This window comes from Bos indicus, chromosome X (genome assembly GCF_029378745.1).
Source record: "Bos indicus isolate NIAB-ARS_2022 breed Sahiwal x Tharparkar chromosome X, NIAB-ARS_B.indTharparkar_mat_pri_1.0, whole genome shotgun sequence".
NCBI classification, from domain to species: Eukaryota; Metazoa; Chordata; class Mammalia; order Artiodactyla; family Bovidae; genus Bos; species Bos indicus.
Window position 1 is genome coordinate 35,179,615 of NC_091789.1, and position 23,502 is coordinate 35,203,116.

Here is a 23,502-nt window from a genome sequence, read left to right on the forward strand (position 1 = left end):
AAAAGAAGAGTGAAGAAAACCACACAAAGCATACCTTGGTCCCTGCCAGGTATCATAATATTTTGATCTGTCGGCTGTTACTATGGACTATGTTGTATTTAATAAAGCAGGTTCTGTTGAGAGCAGCTACTAAAAGGCTTCTCTGATAGCTCAGTTGGTAAAGAATCTGCCTATAGTATGGGAGACCTGGGTTCGATCCCTGGGTGGGGAAGATCCCCTGCAGAAGGGAAAGGCTAGCCACTCCAGTATTCTGGCCTGGAGAATTCCATGGACTGTATAGTCCATGGGATCGCAAAGAGTTGGACACGACTGAGTGACTTTCACTTCACTTTTCCAACTGGCAAGGAATTGAGAACAAGGCAAAGTATTGAGAACAAAGTTCTCTCCACAAAACCACCACTTCACTGTTTGATCAGCAGTGGCTTTAAGTAGTAGTATCAATGCTCAGTTCAGTTCAGTCGCTCAGTCGTGTCCGACTCTTTGAGACCACATGAACTGCAGCATGCCAGGCCTCCATGTCCATCACCAACTCCCAGAGTTCACTCAGACTCATGTCCATCGAGTCAGTGATGCCATCCAGCCATCTCATCCTCTGTCGTCCCCTTCTCCTCCTGCCCCCAATCCCTCCCAGCATGAGGGTCTTTTCCAGTGAGTCAACTCTTCACATGAGGTGGCCAAAGTACTGGAGTTTCAGCTTCACCATCATTCCTTCCAAAGAACACCCAGGGCTGATCTCCTTCAGAATGGACTGGTTGGATCTCCTTGCAGTCCAAGGGACTCTCAAGAGTCTTCTCTAACACCACAGTTCGAAAGCATCAATTCTTCGGCGCTCAGCTTTCTTCACAGTCCAACTCTCACATCCATACATGACCACTGGAAAAACCATAGCCTTAACTAGACGGACCTTTGTTGGCAAAGTAACGTCTCTGTTTTTCAATATGCTATCCAGGTTGGTCATAACTTTTCTTCCAAGGAGTAAGCATTTTTTAATATCATGGCTGCAGTCACCATCTGCAGTGATTTTGGAGCCCAGAAAAATAAAGTCTGACACTGTTTCCACTGTTTCCCCATCTATTTCCCATGAAGTGATGGGACCAGATGCCATGATCTTCATTTTCTGAATGTTGAGCTTTAAGCCAACTTTTTCACTCTCTTCTTTCACCTTCATCAGGAGGCTTTTTAGTTCCTCTTCACTTTCTGCCATAAGGGTGGTGTCATCTGCATATCTGAGGTTATTGATATTTCTCCTGGCAATCTTGATCCCAGCTTGTGCTTCTTCCAGCCCAGCGTTTCTCATGATGTACTCTGCATAGAAGTTAAATAAGCAGGGTGACAATATACAGCTTTGACGTACTACTTTTCCTATTTGGAACCAGTCCGTTGTTCCATGTCCAGTTCTAACTGTTGCTTTCTGACCTGCATACAAATTTCTCAAGAGGCAGGTCAGGTGGTCTGGTATTCCCATCTCTTGAAGAATTTTCCACAGTTTCTTGTGATCCACGCAGTCAAAGGCTTTGGCATAGTCAATAAAGCAGAAATAGATGTTTTTCTGGAACTCTCTTGCTTTTTTGATGATCCAGCGGATGTTGGCAATTTGGTCTCTGGTTCCTCCACCTTTTCTAAAGCCAGCTTGAACATCTGGAAGTTCACGGTTCACATATTTCTGAAGCCTGGCTTGGAGAATTTTGAGCATTACTTTCCTAGCGTGTGAGATGAGTGCAATTGTGCTGTAGTTTGAGCATTCTTTGGCATTGCCTTTCTTTGGGATTGGAATGAAAACTGACTTTTTCTAGTCCTGTGGCCACTGCTGAGTTTTCCAAATTTGCTGGCATATTGAGTGCAGCACTTTCACAGCATCATCTTTCAGGATTTGAAATAGCTCAACTGGAATTCCATCACCTCCACTAGCTTTGTTCATAGTGATGCTTTCTAAGGCCCACTTGACTTCACATTCCAGGATGTCTGGCTCTAGGTGAGTGATCACACCATTGTGATTATCTGGGTCATGAAGCTCTTTTTTGTACAGTTTTTCTGTGTATTCTTGCCACCTCTTCTTAATATCTTCTGCTTCTGTTAGGTCCATACCATTTCTGTCCTTTACTGAGCCCATCTTTGCATGAAATGTTCCCTTGGTATCTCTAATTTTCTTGAAGAGATCTCTAGTCTTTCCCATTTTGTTGTTTTCCTCTATTTCTTTGCATTGATCACTGAGGAAGACTTTCTTATCTCTCCTTGCTATTCTTTGGAACTCTGCATTCAGATGCTTATATCTTTCCTTTTCTCCTTTGCTTTTCACTTCTCTTCTTTTCACAGCTATTTGTAAGGCCTCCCCAGACAGCCATTTTGCTTTTTTGCATTTCGTTTCCATGGGGATGGTCTTAATCCCTGTCTCCTGTACAATGTCACGAACCTCTGTCCATAGTGCATCAGGCACTCTATCAGATCTAGTCCCTTAAATCTATTTCTCACTTCCACTGTATAATCATAAGGGATTTGATTTAGGTCATACCTGAATGGTCTAGTGGTTTTCCCTACTTTCTTCCATTTCAGTCTGAATTTGGCAATAAGGAGTTCATGATCTGAGCCACAGTCAGCTCCCCAGTCTTGTTTTTGTTGACTGTATAGAGCTTCTCCATCTTTGGCTGCAAAGAATATAATCAGTCTGATTTCAGTGTTGACCATCTGGTGATGTCCACGTGTAGAGTTTTCTCTTGTGTTGTTGGAAGAGGGTGTTTGCTATGACCAGTGCATTTTCTTGGCAAAACTCTATTAACCTTTGCCTTGCTTCATTCTGTATTCCAAGGCCAAATTTGCCTGTTACTCCAGGTGTTTCTTGACATCCTACTTTTGCATTCCAGTCCCCCATAATGAAAAGGACATCTTTTTTGAGTGTTAGTTCTAAAAGGTCTTGTAGGTCTTCATAGAGCCGTTCAACTTCAGCTTCTTCAGCGTTACTAGTTGGGACATAGACTTGAATTACTGTGATATTGAATGGTTTGCCTTAGAAACAAACAGAGATCATTCTGTCGTTTTTGAGATTGCATCCAAGTACTGCATTTTGAACTCTTCTGTTGACCATGATGGCTATTCCATTTCTTCTGAGGGATTCTTGCCCACAGTAGTAGATATACTGGTCATCTGAGTTAAATTCACCCATTCCAGTCCATTTTAGTTCGCTGATTCCTAGAATGTCGACGTTTACTCTTGCCATCTCTTGTTTGACCACTTCCAATTTGCCTTGATTCATGGACCTGACATTCCAGGTTCCTATGCAATATTTCTCTTTACAGAATCGGACCTTGCTTCTATCACCAGTCACATCCACAGCTGGGTATTGTTTTTGCTTTGGCTCCATCCCTTCATTCTTTCTGGAGTTATTTTTTCACTGATCTCCAGTAGCATATTGGGCACCTACTGACCTGTGGAGTTCCTCTTTCAGTATCCTATCATTTTGCCTTTTCATACTGTTCATGAGGTTCTCAAGGCAAGAATACTAAAGTGGTTTGCCATTCCCTTCTCCACTGGACCAATTCGGTCAGACCTCTCCACCATGCTAATCCAAAGCACATTGTCATTAACTGATTCTGTCCCAAAGACTTTATTTTAACGATGAGTTTAGATGAGTTGTTGCCAGCTATTGACATTCTGTCACCCATCTGTAGAGATCTGTTGTTCCTGAACTGTGTTTCACTACATAGGCATTTTGGCAAAATTGGAGCTTGTACATTTTCAGAATGCTTTTCCACTCAAATCCATTCTGCCTGGAGGTGGCAGGCAATTATTCAGAAGATGCTGGCTTTGACCCTGTACCAGGGGCTGAGTAGGGCAGGAGAACTGTAGTGTACATGAGACTTGGAAGCACTTTACCCAAGCTATGTATTAATGAGGAGGACAGGACAAACCTGACTCAGGGAGCAATCATGAAAGCTTCTTCCATTGATTTTATAGCTACAGTGTTCAGTTCAGTAGCTCAGTCGTGTCTGACTCTTTGTGACCCCATGGACTGCAGCACTCCAGGCTTACCTGTTCATCACCAACTCCTAGAGCTTGCTCAAACTCATGTCCATTGAGTTGGTGATGCCATCCAACCATCTCATCCTCTGTCATCCCCTTCTCCTCCCACCTTCAATCTTTTCCAGCATCAGGGTCTTTTCCAACGAGTCAGTCCTTCCCATCAGGTGGCAAAGGATTGGAGCTTCAGCTTCAGCATCAGTCCTTCCAATGAATATTCAGGACTGATTTCCTTTAGTATGGACTGGTTTGATCTCCTTGTAGTCCAAGGGACTCTCAAGAGTCTTCTCCAACACCACAGTTCAAAAGCATCAATTCTTCAGTGTTCAGCTTTATTTATTTGTGGTTCAACTCTCACATCCATACATGACAAAAACCATAGCTTTGACTAGATGGGCCTTTGTTGGCAAAGTAATGTCTCTGTTTTTAAATATGCTGTCTAGGTTTGTCATAGCTTTTCTTCCAAGGAGCAAGTGTCTTTTAATTTCTTGGCTGCAGTCACCATCTGCAGTAATTTTGGAGCCCAAGAAAATAGTCTGTCAGTGTTTCCACTGTTTCCCCATCTATTTGCCATGAAGTGATGGGACTGGATGTCATGATCTTCATTTTTTGAATGTTGAGTTTTAAGCCAGCTTACGGGGAAAATGTTAAAATTGGGGGAGAAACTTCTGGAGTTCCACCCTTGCGATATACACTCATTTCTAGTTCACAGTTGCATCAGGTCTTGGAGGCTGCATTGGTAGCTTGCTCCATATCTAGCCTCAAAGGCCATACTTCTCTTTTAAATCCTTCAATGTATTATTCATAGAAACAATTATGGAATAAAAATGAATCTGAAAGTCCTCTTGAATGTGTGTGAGCTTACTGTTTGCTTTTCTGCCCCATGTGTTCATGTTGATTTCATCTTTACTTTTAGCTTCTAGCTGCCTCTTTTGAAAGACTGTCTTCAGGCCTTCATCCTAACTGTATTTTAAACTAGAAGATTCTTTGCTTTGTTTCTTTCCTTCATTTTTTCCCAAGCCGTTTACTATTACTGTACATGATTCCATCAGTTAAGATCACTTAACTCACCGCATTTCTGTTGATGGGCTAAAAATTATGAATGTACAAATATGGACATCTTAACATCCAAGTATATATATTTCCCTTGAAAATCACCCAGGAAGCAAGGAGCTAGTGATTAAATTGATATATAGCTATGATAAAGAACAGAACCAAGAGGACAGAGAAAGAGAGGTCATATCATATCTTAATGAATATCTCCCCAGCCGAATATCTTTCTCAGCGTAATGAAAAGATTACCACATCCTCAGAAACATATTGCTCATTTTGAAGAGTACAAAACACTGTACTTGAGCAGTGAAGTTGCATAGTTTCCTGAAGTTCAAATGCTGGGACCTGATCTAGATGAATGTGCTCCAACAAACAGCTTCCTTAAGAAAAAATGAGCATGCGTCTATGTGTTAATCTAGTCTAAAACAAACACACAAACACATACACGATCTTTTGGCAGAGATTTCCAAGATTTCACTGATAAACCAGATACTTAAATTTCATATGAACAGTGAGCCCCAGACTATTCAGAAAGGCTCCAGTTGTTATGTAAGTGGAAGTGGATCACTAAGTGTGAATATAATGTATATGGTTTAAAACAACAGATAGCTTAGACTGAGCTTGAAATCACTGGAGTATATCACTCATTCTGCTTCTCACTTGCTGTATGACCTTCTCCTTTTTGACACTATCAAATGGGGAGTTTGCACTAGAAGCTCCCCAGGGTCATTGCTGTCTCTCTGCTACTATATAGTAAAGGTACTTTTGTTAATAATACTTTCAACTTTAGTTTGTATAAAAAAGAGAGAAGTGGTTAAACAGCCCCCAGTTGTCCTTTCCTTTCTCTAAACCTAGTCTGCATGTGGAAGATCTGTAGAAAAATGGCCCCATCAGTGGAGGGTAGTTCTCTTACAGCCTTCCCACTTTTCTGAACCAGCATGCTACCAACACCTCTGAAATGCACACACACACGTGTGTGTGTGTGTGTTTGTATAGCAACAGCCTTCGACTGGTACACATTTTTCTTATGCTTGTGCTTTTACCACATCTATACCATATTTCTCTTCTGAGTTTTGATGTTGGATAGCATATGACACCCATAATCTCTGCTTGTTGTTACCTTCCAGCAATTTTTTTCAAGTACATGTTTCATGATAATTTTCTGTTAGGTATTCAATTTATTGAAACAATGTTAGAAATGATGTGAAATATATCAAAGTTTGTGTTCTACCTGTGTTTTCTGTTGTTTTATATATCTCTTTGTCACCAAATTGAGATGTCATCTTCTCCTTCCCTTTTGGAAATTCCTAGGAACCAGCAAATACTATAGAGACTGAACTTTCTGAATCATCAGATTCTATGGACTCCTTTAATGTAAATCCCGTTATGTCTGATGACTTCAACACAGTGTCCCCCCTGCCAAGCATACCTGCATCTTCTGGTGGGTACATTTTAACATTTGGATGGGGACTATCAAAAGAAAAATAGTGACCTACAGAGTAGTTACAGTTTTTCAAATGAAGATAGTGTTCTGTTTATAATGGTATGAAATCACAAAAGTGAATTGTAACTTTCTTCATCATCTGTAAGTTTTTGTGAATGATGATTTGAGAGCAGTGCAAATTAATATCTCAGCAATGATTCAAGTGTTTGGGAATGGTATTATTATCTCCAACTTATTTTTTTAAGGTTTTTATTGAAATATGTGGAATCTAGATAAAAATGGACTCACAGACATAGAAAACAAAATTATGGTTATCAAAGGTGAAGCATGGGAAAGGGATAAATTGTGAGATTGGGACTGAGATATACACACTACTATTCATAAAAAAGATAACTAATAAGAACCTACTGTATAGAACAGAGGACTCTACTCAATACTCTGCAATAACCTATATGGGAAAAGAATATATATATAACTGAATCATGTTGCTTTACACCTGAAACTAACCAACATTGTAAATCTCCCATTTAATTTTGATCTAAAGATTGGTGCTAGATCTCAGTCCTTGGAGGAGTAGCACCTTATCTTTTCAGACTTATGCAGCCTTTTTTGCTATGGTATATTAATTGCAGTCCAAAGAAATCTCTTTTTTTTTTAAAAACTGTACTATAAGAAGAATTGTTACTAAAGAGTGAAGTGATAGTCTCTCAAAAACAGTGATATTTACTACAGAAGTTTAAATATTAAAAACATTTCATTAATATAATTGTATGAAAAATAGAATACAAAACAACAGTGAAGGCCAAATGCAAATCATGCCCTCCAATTAGCTGATCTTATCATTGATAACTTGTAGAATCCCCATATATAGAAGTAATGCCTGTATTTTTGAAATATTCTAGTTAAAAATTCTTCCAGTATTGTTGTCAGTCTCAAAGCTTTGTTTAAAAAATCCTTCTAAGACAAAGACAAGTAGCATATATTAACACATATATATGGAATCTAAGAAGATAGTACCGATGATCCTATTTGCAGAGCAACAAAGGAGACACAGACATAAAGAACAGACTTTTGGACACAGTAGGGGAAGCAGTGTGGGATGATTTGAGAGAATACCATTGAAACATATACATATATATACGTACACTATATGTACACTATATAGCCAGTGGGAATTTGCTGTATGACGCAGGGAACCCAAAGTCTCTGTGGTGCTCTGCGACAACCTAGAGACGTGGGATGGGGAGGGAGGTGGGAAGGGCATTTAAGAGGGAGGGGACATATGTATATGTATAGCCTATTCATGTTGATGGATGGCAAAAGCCATCACAATATTGTTAAGTAATTATCTTCTAATTAAAATTTCTTAAAAAAGAAGAAAAATCCTTTCTAACCAATTGTTTTTGGTGGAGCATGGGCAAAGTCCATGAACCCATGACTGTGATTTTGAAAATGTGTAAGGCCAATTTAGTTTACACACTGTAAAATCCGCTCTTTGAGGTGTACAGTTCTTGACAAAGGCAAAGTCATACAGCTACCACCACAGTACAAACAGAACAGCTCTGCCACCTCTCAAATTCCTTTGTGCTGCGTCTTTGAACTCAAACTCTGTCCCCCATCCTCTGGCAACCATTGATCTCTACTCCATTGATCTCCGGTTTCCTTTTACCAGAATGTCATGTAAATGGAATCATACAATGTCTAGCCTTTTTGGCCTGTCTCTGTTAACAAAATGCATTTAAGATTCAAATGTGTGAATCAGTGGTTCATTCCTTTTTTCTTGCTGAGTAGTACTTCATTTTATGAATGTACCACGGTGTTTTTTTTTTTTTTTTTTAAATTTATTCATCTGAAGAAGAACATCTGGATTGGTTCCAAGTTTTTGGTGATTATAAATAGAGCTAGTAAAACATTTGCATAGAGGTTTTTTGTGTGCCTATACACTTTTAAAGCATTTGGGTAAATTCTTGGGAGTGGGACTAGTGGGTCCTGTGGGAAGTGTGTGTGAAGAGAACTGCCAAACTCTGTACTGAAATGATTCTATCATTTTGCATTATTCAAATAATGTTCTGGGGGCTGCTGAAGGAGAGTCATGTCACACCACCTCCAAGAGCACTTCAGGCAGATCCAAGATCCTGTCTGCTTGGGAACCTAGTTTTTCAGAAGTGCATTATGACTAGGTTTGATTTGATTAGTTGAAACATACCAAATTCAAGTAGCAGAGCCAAAAGAACTTTTATAATGAAAAGACACAATGTGAATGGGTTGGGTGCCTGCTTATGCTTGGGTGTATGGACTTCAAATGTGAACAGATTTTTAAATAATGTTCTGAATTACTCCTGGTACCTGGTGCATCTAATCCATAACATGGAGTAAAAGTGTACCTTCCTGTTTCTATAATATATAACAAGAAATAAACAGAGAAATCTGTGTAATCTGTTTGGGGATGTTAGTAATTTAGCCTTTTTCGTTATGAATTCCAATTTTTTCTTCCTCAGAAATGTACTCGAGGCAGAGCTTTGAATCAGAACCTGGGATGGGACATGTGACTCATGTGTATGAGTTGAAGCATGTACACAAGGTGAGTGTTATGGATCATACAGAAGAGTCAGACAAGGATGTCCATGAGAACCAGGAAGATCAAGAATATGAAGAGAACCATGAGGAAGTCCAAAAGGACTGGAAGGATCAAGAAAACAAGAAGGACCAGGAAGACGAGGAGGGCCAGAAAGAACAAGAGTATCAGGTAGGCTGGGTGGGCCAGGTGGACCAGAAGGGCCTGGGGGACCAGTAGTAACAGCAGTATGAGCAGTACCAGCAGACCCAGGAAGACCAGGTGAACCAAGTGGAGCAAGAGACTGGTCCTCCAGTTTGGCTGCTGATATCAGAGATCGGGTGCTCTGGGAGTCTTGCTCCACATATCTATCTGTACCACTATCCCTAAAAAGCCCCAAATTTCCACTCTTGTGCTCAATTTCACTTTGCAGAAAGAACACTCTTTGTTTATTTTAAAACTGTATCATCATTTCTGTTGTACTGGATTTTCTGATGCTGCTGAGAATCCAATGGGCCCTAGCCAACAGGGAGATTGGAGGTTCTTTAAGTAAGATGAAGTACTGTTCTCCTCTTAACTTGAAATATCCAAAGACACTCTGTACTTGAGAGAAAGTTTGAGTCAAATAGGAAGTTTGACTACTAACAAAAGGCACTGTTTTTAAGCGCTCTGCTCGTTATCTGTGAGGAGATGCTAACTGTCCCATGGGAGGATGGTTTTCCTGCCTACCCATACCAACACTTCCACACCACAAGCTAGGTCTCCCCAGTGGGTTGTCAGAATGTTAGATATATCCCACTTTCAACTGTCAGCACCAATGTATGGTTCAAGGCCAAATCAAAGCAGTTGGATTCATGACTCTTGTTGTTCTATGTCCAAATTTATCTACATAATCACAGGTTTGGGTGATTATCTTTATATTAGAAAGGATTATTGTCATCAGGATTGGCAGCCAAGATAATGAGTTTATGGTCTGTTATGTGGAATTGTATGCAATAACTACCAAGCGTTAGGTGAGTCTCTTCATTAGATGGCATCCTCTTCTAATGAGAAGAAGCGAGGGCTAGAAAACAACTGTGTTTTGGCCCCAGCACTGTGACCTTGGCACACCCCTGAGCCTCAGTTTCTTCACCTGAAGTGGTCTGCTTGCCTTGCAGGGATTTTTAGACTGCTCTGAAAGTTCTTTCAGCTATTTAAAAGAAAATTTGTGAAGAAATACATTTGTCTTTGTTTATGTCCCTATCAGGCTAGAAAGTTGTGCTTCCCCTTTCACTGATGATGGCTTTCTCTTCTTCTTTGAGTTAATTTCTTTTTAAGCTTTAAATATACCTTTTGTTTAAAATGGTCAAAATAATCAGCAATGTGTATAGCCTGGCTCTTCCTGTGATAATATAATAGGCTTGTTTCTGGGTGCCATGGACTGACAGACTGGAGTATACCCAGAAGACAGAGAAAAGCTGGAGAAGGGAAATTTTAGAAGATTTTTTCCTTGTGACAAGAACTCTTAGGATTTGATCTCTTAACAACTTTTATGTATAATATACAATAGTGTTAGTTATATTTTTGTCACGTTGTATGTTACATCTCTGTAACTTATTTATCTTTAACTTGGAGTTTGTATCTTTTGACTGCCTTCATCCATTTCCCCACCACCCCCACTCACCTGTGCTAACCACAAATCTGATCTCTTTGTCTATGAGTTTATTTTTGCAGTGTAATTGACCTAGAACACTATGTTAGTTCCTGGTATACAACACAGTGGTCTGATATTTTTATACATTTTTAAATGATCACCACAATACGTCGTTACCATCTGTCACCATACACATACATAATTATTGACTATGTTCCCCATACTGTACTTTTCACATCTGTGACTCATTTAATTTGTAGCTGAAAGTTTGTACTTCTTAATCTCTTCATCTTTTCCTCTAATATCTCACTCTTGTCCCCTCTGGCAACCACCTGTTTGTTCTCTGTATCTATGACTCTGATTCTGATTTGTCTTACTTGTTCATTTGCTTTGCTTTTTTACTTTCCATATTTTAGTGAAATCAATGTGTTTGTCTCTCTCTTTCTGACTTAATTTAGCATTATACACTATTGGTCCACCCATGTTGCTGCAAATGACAAAGATTCATTCCTTTTAATGACTGAACATATATATTCCATATAACATATAATATTCCAATTATATGTTTGGGCTGTGCTCAGTTGCTCAATCGTGTCTGACTCTTTGTGACCCCAAGGACTGTAGCCTACAAGGCTCCTCTGTCTATGGAGTTTTCCAGGCAAGAATACTGTAGTGGATTGCCGTTTCCTTCTCCAGGAGATCTTCCCAACCCAGGAGTTGAACCTGCATCTCTTGTATCTCCTGCATTGGCGCACGGGTCCTTTACCATTGTGCTACCTGGGAATCTCAAATGTATGTATGCTCCATCTTTATTCATTCATCTTTTGATGGACATTTACATTGCTTCCATATCTTGGCTATTGTAAATAGTGCTGCAGTGAACATCAGATCAGATCAGATCAGTCGCTCAGTCGTGTTTGACTCTTTTCGACCCCATGAATCACAGCATGCCAGGCCTCCCTGTCCATCACCAACTCCCAGAGTTTACCCAGACTCACGTCCATCGAGTCAGCGATGCCATCCAGCCATCTCATCCTCTGTCGTCCCCTTCTCCTCCTGCCCCCAATCCCTCCCAGCATCAGAGTCTTTTCCAATGAGTCAACTCTTCGCATGAGGTTGCCAAAGTCCTGGAGTTTCAGCTTTAGCATCATTCCTTCCAAAGAAATCCCAGGGCTGATCTCCTTCAGAATGGACTGGTTGGATCTCCTTGCAGTCCAGGGGACTCTCAAGAGTCTTCTCCAACACCCTTCTCTAATTAGTGTGTTTCTTTTCTTCAGATAAATACCCAGGAGTGGAATTTCTGGATCTTATGCTGGTTTCATTTTTCATTTTTTGAGGAATCTCCATACTGTTTTCCCATAGGGACTATACCAATTTACATTCCCACCAACAATGCAGGAGAGTTCCCTTTTCTCCATATCTCCACCAACACTTTGATTATTTGTTGTCTTTTTGATAATAGCCATTCTCACAGGTGTGAGATAACATCTCGTTGTGGTTTTGATTTATGTTTCCCTGATAATTAGTGATGTTGACCATCTTTTCATGTGCCTCTTGGTAATATGTATGTCTTCTTTGGAAAAAAAATATCTGTTCGGATCCCCTGCCCATTTGGGGACTGTTTATTTGTTTGTTGATGTTGAATTGTATCAGTTCTTTGTGTATTTTGGATATTAACCACTTATCAGATATTTCTTTTGCAAATATATTCTCCCATTTTGTAGGCAGCCTTTTCATTTTGTTGATAGTTTCCTTTGCTGTCCAGAGGCTTTTTAGTTTGACATAGTCCCATTTGTTTAGTTTTGCTTTTGTTTCCCTTGCCTGGGGAGACATATCAAAAAATATTACTAAGACTGATATCAAAGAGCATACTGCCTATGTTTTCTTCTAGAAGTTTTATGGCTTCAGGGCTTACATTTAACTCTTTAATCCATTTTGAATTTATTTTTATGTATGTTGTGAGATTCTTTGGCATGTAGCTGTACAGTTTTCCCAACAACACTTATTGAAGAGGCTGTTTTCTCTCTGTTGTATATTCTTGCCACCTTTGTTGTAAATTAATTACCCATATAAGTGTGGGTGCATTTCAGGGTTCTCTCTTCTGTTCCATTGACCTATATGTCTGCTTTTGTTCCAGTACCATTCTGTTTTGATTACAGTAGCTTTGTAGTATAGTCTGAAGTCAGCGAGCATGATACCTCCAGCTTTGTTCTTCCTTCTCAAGATTGTCTTAGTTATTCAGTGTCTTTTGTGTTTCCATACACAATTTGAGAGTTATTTGTTCTACTTCTGTGAAAAACACCATTGGTATTTTGATAGGGATTCCTTTGAATCTGTACATTGCCTCTGGTAGTATGGTCATTTTGACATTATTTCTATCTATGAATACAGTATAACTTTCCATCTGTTCATGTCATCTTTAGTTTATTTCACCACTGTCTTACAGTTTTCAGAGTACAGGTCTTTAAACTCCCTAGGTAGGTTTATTCCTAAGGATTTTATTGCTTTTGATGTAATTATAAATGGGATTATTTTATTGATTTATCTTTCTGATAGTTTGTCGATAATGTATACAAATGCAACAGATTTCCATATATTAATGTATCCTCAACTTTACCAAATTCATTTATAAATTCTAGTAGTTTTTTGGTGATGTCTTTAGACGAGATCCTGACAGGGCCGTCTGTGGGGCTACTGTGGTCCTGGAGCTGGTATCTTCCTACCAGTGGGTTGGCCTGGGACCCAGGGTGTCTTGGGGACAGTGACAGCTCCTGCTGAATGGAGCTGGGACCTGATATTTCTGGCTGCAGAGCCCTCAGGGTCCCAGAGCTGATGTTGCCCAGCTAGTGAGCAGGGTGGGGACCCAGGAGGTACCAGGAGTAGTGGCAGTTCACTGGTGGGCAAGTCTGTGTCCTGAGCCCTCTGGTGGATTGGGTCAGGTCCAGAGTTAGCTGAAAGCTCAGGTGGTCCTGAGGCAGCCAGCCTGTTGGTAGGTGGGCCTGTATCCTTGTATGGCTATTTGCTTGGCCAGAGGCATCTTAGAACTGGCACCTATAGACTGTTGGGCCAGGGCAGGGCTGGGTCCCAGGGCTAATAAGCTTGAGAGAGGATCCCACAATGGCCCTTGCCAACACCAGTGTCCACATAGGAGAATGAACTCCAAAAATGGCTACTGTCAGTGTCTATGTCCCCGAGGGGAGCCACAGTTGCCTTCTGCCTCTTGGGAGGCTGTCCACAATCAGCAGGTGAGTCTGACCCAGCCTCCTATCCAGTTACTGCTTCTGTCCTGGATCCAGGAGTATGTTAGACTTTGTGTGCATCCTGTAAGAGTGAAATCTCTATTTCCTATGCCCCTTGGCTCTCCTGAAGGTAAGTCCCACTGGCTTTCAAAGCCAAATGATCTGGGAACTCAGCTTCCTGGGCAGGACCCTCAGCCTGGCAAGTCTGAAATGGGGCTCAGACCTCTTACACCCCAGGGAGAACCTCTGCAATTGTAATTGTCCTCATGTCTGTGGGTCACCTACCCTAGGGTATGTGACTGAACTGTCATGCAACTCCACTCTTGCTACCCATCTCTTCATGGTTCCTTCTCTGTAGAGAAGATCTGTAGTTGTAGAAGATCTTTTGTTCTGGTCTTCAGATCTTTCTCATCAATAGTTGCTCGGTAGATAGAATTTTGGTGCGCCCATGGGAGCAGATGAGCTCAGGGTCTTCCTACTCTTCCATCTTGGGCACTCCCCTGACTCTTCCTGTCTGTCTCCTGTCTCTGATCTGTTTCAGGTCCCAGTTATCTCTATCTTAAATTAACTCCATTGCCTCCTCACTAGGTTTTTTTCTGACTCCAGACTTACTTTGTCCTGTCAGTTCATCTTCCACACTGCTGCCCAAAGGCATGTTCTACAACACTGATCTGAGCATGTCACTTCCCCAATCAAATCTGTGCTTTAGAACATGCCTCCTGGCAGCAGTGTTTAAGTTCCCTGGCCACCTAAATGTGTATGGTCTGCACAAGGCTCTTTTCCCAGCTTCCCTTTCAAGTGTGACTTGCCTCATCCCTTTCCTGCCAGTGCAAAGCATTAGTTTGTCCTGCAACACAGTTTCTAATTTTATTGACCTATACATTTGTTTGGGCTTCCCTGGTAGCTCAGTTGGTAAAGAATCTGCCTGTAATGTAGGTTCCATTCCTGGGTTGGGGAAAGCCCCTGAAGAAGGGATAGGCTGCCCACTTCAGTATTCTTGGGTTTCCCTGGTGGCTCAGGAAGTAAAGAATCCGCCTGCAATGTGGGAGACCTGGGTTTGATCCCTGGGTTGAAAAGATTCTTTGGAGGAGGGCATAGCAACCCACTCCAGTATTCTTGCCTGGAGACTCCCCATGGACAGAAGAGCCTGATGGGCTCCAGTCTGTGGGGTCACAAAGAGTCAGACACAACTGAGTGACTAAGCACACACATACATCTGTTTATCAGCAGATCTGAGGCTGATACTCAAGTTAAAATTAGATTTCTAGGGCTAAGGGGAGAGTGTTCCACACAAGTTGTATGTGGACACCATAGTTGTGTGAAAGTCAGATCTGTGGATTCTGATGGTGCTTAGACGAGTGCTTGGATGAAAGGAAGTGCCAATTGAGCCTCTTTCTTCTTTCTGCATCACTAGCAGGAGCTTTGATGGATGTTTCCACATGTCTCATTTGTGATCTGACCTGCTACACTCTGACTCTTCCACTAAGGACTGTGGGAAGGTTATTTCATGTCTCTGAGTCAATGTTTGGGGAAAAATTAGACTAAACATTCCCCGTAATCTTTTCTGATGATAGGATTTTTGGATTCCCTAACATTTCTTCACACTTTCTAGTAGTGAATGAAATCAGGGTTGGGGTGTTGTTGTTCACATTCTCAGTATGCCAAAGCTTGGGAATGAAACAATGTGGTAGAATTTGGAGAAGCTGGTGGCCCAATATATAAACCATAGTGATGTCTCCCCACAGCCCCTACAGCTGTCACCACACATCACATCATACCTCAAGAGTCAGGAGGAAATGATGAAGAAATTCCAGGAGCAGCTGAATGAGAAAATACAACTACTGAACACTGAACTAGAAAAACAGAGGAGCTCCCTGGAAACTTTGAAGGAGCAGCTCCAAGAGAGGAATAATTCCAAGCCACAGGTCAGAGACCAGTTCCATGCCAGTGGCAAAAGGGAGACGAGTAAGGGACCTGGACAGCCTCCAAGGGGTTAGTCGATAGGGCCTGCTAGTCGTGAGGGCAACTGCCTCCAGGGAAGCATGGCACATCTGGAATGATCTTTTGCAGGGACTTAGGGCTTTGCTCCTTTTCTTTTAGTTGCAGGAGCTGAGATGGGCCAAGGCTCTCTGTGAGCTGGAAGTCTTGCTCCATGACCAGCATGTCTTCTGCCCTAAGGAAAGCTGTGGGCCCTGAGTAAGACCTTTGTGATACTGTGTCCTTACAGGCACTGCCATCCATCGTAGGCCGTGTTCTTAGTCCTGATTTGCTGGAGCCAGCACCTGAGAAACCACGTTCTGAGGCAATGAAGAGTCCCTTCTCCGATATTTCGGAGCCCACATCTGTCAGTGGTTCATGTTTACCGGGTTCTTCTCAGATCCATGAGGAGCTTCAGCAGACTTTTGACACATCTTCTCAGGTACAGCAGGCCGCTTTCATCGCTGTAGCCAAAGGCAGAGTTCATTCTTATGAAAGCGTGGGCTCCCCTGTTTCTCTGGTGGGAGTGGTGGTTTCCCGGTTGGGTACAGTTCATTTGCCTGAGATAAAACGTCCAGGCCAGCTGTACCTGGGTGCACATGCACACATGGGTTCTGGACCACAGCTTCTCACAGCTGGGAGCAGAGTCACCAGACTGCCGGGGCACCCAGAGAGGAAGTGTTCCTGTTGTCTTCTGCCACAGAAGATGGAGAGTTTGTTCCATGTATGAGGCTCTGGCAGACACTGAGTTGCTCTTCTCTCTTTCCTGTGGATGCAGGTGCCCATTCAGGAAGAGGTGAACCAAGAGCAACAGCAGCAGCTGCAACAACAGCAGCAGCAGCTTCTGCCACTGCCTGAGCAGCCACAACAGTGTAATACCACCAGAGAAAACCAAGAAATGCAAGTATTCGTGCCAAACCAACTTAGCTGCTCTATGTTGTGCTACAATGATGGTTTCATGCCCCTACCCCTACCCCTACGACGACCACCACCACCACCACCCATGTTTATTCCTACCCAAATGGTGGCTGAACAGCAGCCTTCTGGCTACTATCATGCAGAAAATCTCAGTGCCTCTGGCTACTATCGTGCCGAAAGCCTCAATGCCCCTGGCTACTACCTTACTGAAAACTTCAATGCTTCTGGTTACTATCATGCAGAAAACTTCAATGGCCCAGAAAATGGTAGATTCAGGTAAGGAGGCCATGAGATGGTCATAAGGACTGAGGTCACTGCTTTCCTATGGTGGCTGGACATCACGTCCGAAACCATGGGCGACGTGCCCATGGGCACCCAAAGTCCCCTATCCCAAGCAACATGCTCCAATTCATCCTGTTCTGTGGCCTCACTGCCTCTGCTGGCATGATCCATAGCCAAGCATGCCTTGATGGAACAGAGTTGTCTCCGAAAATAAGAAGGCTAGATCAGGAAGTCTCCAAGCTAGGGAAGTAGCATGCCGATCTTGAAATTGCTTGACTTCTTCTAGCCAAGCCAAGTCTCACGGTACAGGGTGTCTATTGGGAAGTCTTGAGCGTCCCCAGCTGAGTGACTCCTGGCTCCTAACTTCCTGCTTCCATTTTCCTGGGATCTTGTGGTCACAGTAGAGCAGGTGAAGGGATCTCCATGGCACTGAAAATCCATATGGCATTAGATACCTAAAGAGCCAAGAATATAGAAAGACAAAGTCCTGGGAGGCACTATGAGGACAGGAACAGTTTCTGCTCAGGGATAAAATCTTTGGTCTCAATGCCAGAAAAAGAAGCTTCTGCTCAGCAATGAAAGGTGGTGTAAGCACAGTCTTGGTGCCCAATATTTATTTTTGAATGAATGCCAGTCTCTGAGCAGCTCTCCTAAAGCTCTCCTGAGTTCCTTCTGGGTCTTCCTTTAGGAACAGTGACCCTGACATGTGGGATGGGTTAATGCCATGTTTCCCACTGGCCTAATTATCAGAATCAACCTGAGGAGGTTATTGAAAGTGCATATTCAGAGTCTGGGATGATGCTCAGAAATCTCTGTTTATCACACAACCCTCAAGTTTAGGGTGATAGAGGGAGCCCTGGACTTAGAGGAGAAAGCAGACTTGCAGCCTCTCTGGGTCTCGGGCTCCTTAGGTGATGAAGGGCAAGTCCCTGACTTCTGAGTCGGTGAAGTGACTTACACAGAGATCACCATATTGAAAGAAGCAGGACCATCCAAGTAATAGCAACAATACCACTTGATACAAATGACTAAATTTTCTCAGTGTTTCCATTTGCTTTACTTTGGAGAATTGAGTCTTATTCAGGCCAAAGTGAGAGTCCAAGCAAGTGACTCCTGATTCGGCCACCCAAACCAAAGGTTCTTTGAGTACCTCTTAATGAGCAAGATGATGTCTCTTGGGCCTCATTGTTAGACCCGTGTCTCTGTAACATGTTTCTTCCATTACAGATTATTTCCTGAAGATCACCATCAGCCCCACATGAATCTTTTTCCTGTGACCCACGGCCCAGGGTCCCATGACATTTATTCTACCAACCTCCCTCAGACTACTATCACTCACAACCCGCAGCTTGTAACACTGGAGACTCCACAGGACTACATCTGCCTCTGGCAAGAGCCTCAAGACTCGCAGAGTCATCTTTACCAAGCGGTCCAAATGAGTAATTGGTCTCCCAATGAGCAGGCCACCCTGGGCCAAACCATCTGTACTCAGGTATAGCACTCCCTTCTTCTCTGCCCCCGACCCAGGTTGGAGGTTCTGCACAGCACTACACCCCTTCTGCATAGGCTCTGTGTGTGAAACCCACACTTGAAAGCACAAGAAAATTTGAGGACAGGTACCCACATGGAGGTAGCAGTCATGGCTGAACAAAAGACTCTCTAGGCTTCCATGAAAAAGTGAGCTGTTCTCATAGATATTAAATGCAGTCCTACTTGGAAACTTATCAAAAATGTGTTCCCTGGGCAGAGTGAGTCTTGCCATATGCTGAACTCAGTGCCCTAGATGGGATACCTTTCTGAACTTCTGTATCTTTAGTTCTGCTACAAAATCCAAGGCTTGGTGTGAGTGTGTTTCCTTGTATTGAAAATAAACCAGGAGTCCTTCTGATGAGTGCTTGGCATCCAACCATGCAGTGCCCTGTATTTGGCAGGGCAAACCCCACCTTGGGGACCACCTGCAGTGCCCATGTTGCTAGGGCAGGGATGCGAGCTGATCGAGACCACAGTCACATAGCAGGTTTGGCTCCCAGATATACTCCCAGAAGTCCCCTTGGGGACCACAAACTCTCAATCTGACTAATGCCACAAACAAAGGGTGTTTGGGTTCTGGCTTTAGAAATCTTAAAAGAACTTAGTTCAGTTCAGTTGCTCAGTCATGTCCGACTCTTTGTGACCCCATGAATCACAGCACACCAGGCCTTATTGTCCATCCCAACTCCCGGAGTTCACTCAAACTCATGTCCATCGAGTCGGAGATGCCATCCAGCCATCTCATCCTCTGTCATCCGCTTCTCCTCCTGCACCCAATCCCTCCCAGCATCAGAGTCTTTTCCAATGAGTCAACTCTTCGCATGAGGTGGCCAAAGTACTGGAGTTTCAGCTTTAGCATCATTCCTTCCAAAGAACACCCAGGACTGATCTCCTTCAGAATGGACTGGTTGGATCTCCTTGCAGTCCAACGGACTCTCAAGAGTCTTCTCCAACACCACAGTTCAAAAGCATCAATTCTTAGATGCTCAGCTTTCTTCACAGTCCAACTCTTATATCCATACATGACCACAGGAAAAACCATAGCCTTGACTAGATGGAACTTTGTTGGCAAAGTAATGTTTCTGCTTTTCAATATGCTATCTAGGTTGGTCATAACTTTCCTTCCAAGGAGTAAGCGTCTTTTAATTTCATGGCTGCAGTCACCATCTGCAGTGATTTTGGAGCCCCAAAAATTAAAGTCTGACACTGTTTCCACTGTTTCCCCATCTATTTGCCATGAAATGATGGGACTAGATGCCATGATCTTAGTTTTCTGAATGTTGAGCTTTAAGCCAACTTTTTCACTCTCCTCTTTCACTGTCATCAAGAGGCTTTTTAGTTCCTCTGCACGTTCTGCCATAAGGGTGGTGTCATCTGCATATCTGAGGTTATTGATATTTCTCCCAGCAATCTTCATTCCGGCTTGTGCTTCTTCCAGCCCAGCGTTTCTCATGATGTACTCTGCATAGAAGTTAAATAAGCAGGGTGACAATATACAGCCTTGACGTACTCCTTTTCCTATTTGGAACCAGTCTGTTGTTCCATGTCCAGTTCTAACTGTTGCTTCCTGATCTGCATATAGGTTTCTCAAGAGGCAGGTCAGGTGGTCTGGAATTCCCACCTCTTGAAGAATTTTCCACAGTTTCTTGTGATCCACGCAGTCAAAGGCTTTGGCATAGTCAATAAAGCAGAAATAGATGTTCTCCTGGAACTCTCTTGCTTTTTCGATGATCCAGTGGATGTTGGCAATTTGATCTCTGGTTCCTCTGCCTTTTCTAAAACCAGCTTGAATATCTGGAAGTTCACGGTTCACATATTACTGAAGCCTGCCTTGGACAATTTTGAGCACTACACTACTAGCGTTTGAGATGAGTGCAATTGTTTGGTAGTTTGAGCATTCTTTGGCATTACCTTTCTTGGGGATTGGAGTGAAAACTGACCTTTTCCAGTCCTGTGGCCACTGCTGAGTTTTCCAAATTTACTGGCATATTGAGTGCAGCACTTTCACAGCATCATCTTTCAGGATTTGAAATTGCTCAACTGGAATTCCATCACCTCCACTAGCTTTGTTTGTAGTGATGCTTTCTAAGGCCCACTTGCCTTCACATTCCAGGATGTCTGGCTCTAGGTGAGTGATCACACCATTGTGATTATCTGGGTCACGAAGCTCTTTTTTATACAGTTCTTCTGTATATTCTTGCCACCTCTTCTTAGTATCTTCTGCTTCTGTTAGGTCCATACCATGTCTGGCCTTTATCGAGCCCATCTTTGCATGAAATATTACCTTGGTATCTCTAATTTTCTTGAAGAGATCTCTAGTCTTTCCCATTCTATTGTTTTCCTCTATTTCTTTGCATTGATCACTGAGGAAGGCTTTCTTATCTCTCCTTGCTATTCTTTGGAACTCTGCATTCAGATGCTTATATCTTTCCTTTTCTCCTTTGCTTTTCGCTTCTCTTTTCACATCTATTTGTAAGGCCTCCCCAGACAGGCATTTTGCTTTTTTGCATTTCTTTTCCATGGGGATGGTCTTGATCCCTGTCTCCTCTACGGTGTCATGAACTTCCATCCATAGTTCATCAGGCACTCTGTCTATCAGATCTAGTCCCTTAAATCTATTTCTCACTTCCACTGTATAATCATAAGGGATTTGATTTAGGTCATACCTGAATGGTCTAGTGGTTTTCCCTACTTTCTTCAATTTCAGTCTGAATTTGGCAATAAGGAGTTCATTATATGAGCCACAGTCAGCTCCTGGTCTTGTTTTTGCTGACTGTATGGAGCTTCTCCATCGTTGGCTACAAAGAATATAATCAATCTGATTTTGGTGTTGACCATCTGGTGATGTCCATGTGTAGGGTTTAACCCCTTAAAAAAAAAAAAAAAAAAAAAAACTAACCACAACAAAAATCCAGTAAACTGAGGAAGAATGAAGGAGTTTGGGTATTTTAAATGGTATGATTCATTTCACAAACACCCCTTGACCAGCTGGGCCACCAGCCCTCCAGAAAGGTGGCCCATTAAAGGGACAGCCTTCATGATGCCATCAGATGGTCAGTGTGTGCTGTGGTTCATTTACAAAGCCAGACTCTGCTGAGACCTTCATGCATGTTCTCAAGCACTTACCCTGAGAGGCAGATGCCCAGTTAGTGGAGAAAAGAGGACCCAGGGATGTGACACAGGTGGGATAAGAACCAGGGGAGCAGCCAAGGGCAGGACCGTGTCAGATGCTCCCTGTCCACAAGACTGTGGGGGCTCCTACACTCTGCCCTGGCTCCTCTTCTCCACGCTCTGGAGCCTTGCTCTCCCTAGGTCCTCCAACACCTTCAGCCTCTGCCCATAGCCCAGCCCTGCTCCTTCTGTTTCCCTAGTCTTGTCCTCCACCCCCTTGAGTTCAACTCACTAAAATCTATCACCTTCAAAAACCAGCCCAAGGGGGTTGCTCTTTCTCCTGCACAAAGTGCCCCGCAGTCCACTCTTGGTGACACCATCTGTGTGTCTGTCCCTCCTCCCCTGTCCACAGGCCAGAATGGGTTGTTACCTCTCCATGTCACGTTGAGTGAGCCAGGTAGCTGCCACTGAGGCTCTGCATGGAAGTCATCTAGTCTGTGTAGAATGGTGAGACCTAAAGGTAGAGGCAGGGAGAGGCCAGAGAGATCTTCTAATTTCTTGGCTGGCCATGGCTTGTTGGAAGCTGGGTTGGGGGAAGCCAGACAGGGAATCCAGTAGCCTTAGGCATTCAGACAAGTTTTTGGAGAGCCCAGGCCTACTTCTGCTGCTCTTTAAGCTACTATGCTGTTGGGAGAGAGAAGCTGGGGAGGATCCCATTCTCCCAGCTTCAACTTCTACTGGCACCTTGCAGGCTTGTGCTTTCCTTCTCAGCAGCTTACTGGCTCAGACCAAAGGGATCCTCACACCACTGCAAAATGGGCCCAGGAACTCTAGAAAAGGACTCCATCTTGTCCCTTTTCTCTCAGCAGGTGGCACCCACTGAACAAGTCCAGCATTCTTCAGAACTGGGGACTGTCCAAGCCGGGAATAATGGGCCGAACGAGCTAAACTCCTGTATGTCATCACAGCAGTCCCACTTGAATCTGTAGAGCCACATTAGCTCTACTTTTCTCTCAGGCCTTGAGAGAAGGGGGATAAGACAGGCCAACGAAGCTTGCAAGGCCAGGGGACCTCCAGGTTCCCTGGACTGGGGGGTGGGGGGTGGGGGGTGAAGGCATTTATTTCCTAATACTTTCTGTTTTAATTGTTAGTTCTTTAAAACCTGTGTCTTGGAAATTTTGCTGCCCAGTGTTGCACTTAACTATTCTACCATGGGCAGGCAGGCTGCAGTCTGCTCAGCTTAGAATACCCTTTTTCTGCCAAGAAATATTTTCCAGCACAGTTTGCAATCTAGTAAACAGCTGTTCCATCTCAAGCTGTGAGAATTTCGAGGCCTTGGCTTCAACCATCAAGGCCTGTGCCTCCTCCACAGTTGTACTGGGGAAACCCATGGGAAATAGCAATCCAATTGTGGGAAGCTGAAATAGGTCAACAAATTGTGCTAAAATCATCACAGTTCCACTGCTTAATAAAAACTATCTTTGACTACAACTCTCTGTGAACTTAGGATTGACTTTGGGAACCTAGAAATGGCTCCTGCCTTCCCAAGTGGCCGTGTGCCCAAGCCCTCTGGATAGCCGAGGCCCGACACAGTTGGCCTGGTGCTAACCTCTCTTTGTAGACTGTGGCTGTGCCTGGTATATCCCATCAGAGGTGAGCCTGGTTGCTCAAGGGCACAGTGCCCATCTGCTCTGCACTCAGGTTCCTTCTCTTCTTTCGGGCAAGTGTTCTCCCTGGAGGAAGAGTGATT

The 23,502-nt window shown here is 43.1% G+C and overlaps 1 protein-coding gene across 4 annotated transcripts in view; it reads left to right on the plus strand.

Annotated features, from left to right (window-relative positions):
- PASD1 (PAS domain containing repressor 1) overlaps positions 1-23,243 on the plus strand; it is a 58,151-nt gene extending 34,908 nt beyond the window's left edge. The window contains exons 11-17 of one of the 4 annotated variants that reach the window (XM_019956503.2): positions 6,376-6,505; positions 9,007-9,254; positions 15,680-15,859; positions 16,162-16,353; positions 16,690-16,811; positions 18,339-18,603; positions 22,619-23,243. In XM_019956503.2, coding sequence (XP_019812062.1) covers positions 6,376-6,505; positions 9,007-9,254; positions 15,680-15,859; positions 16,162-16,353; positions 16,690-16,811; positions 18,339-18,603; positions 22,619-22,741 — 1,260 coding nt within the window. In that variant the 3' untranslated portion in view covers positions 22,742-23,243. The remainder of the gene's footprint in view (positions 1-6,375; positions 6,506-9,006; positions 9,255-15,679; positions 15,860-16,161; positions 16,354-16,689; positions 16,812-18,338; positions 18,604-22,618) is intronic. The other 3 variants (XM_019956505.2, XM_019956508.2, XM_019956507.2) reach the window with 3 other exon arrangements.
- The last annotated feature ends 259 nt before the right edge of the window (positions 23,244-23,502 follow it).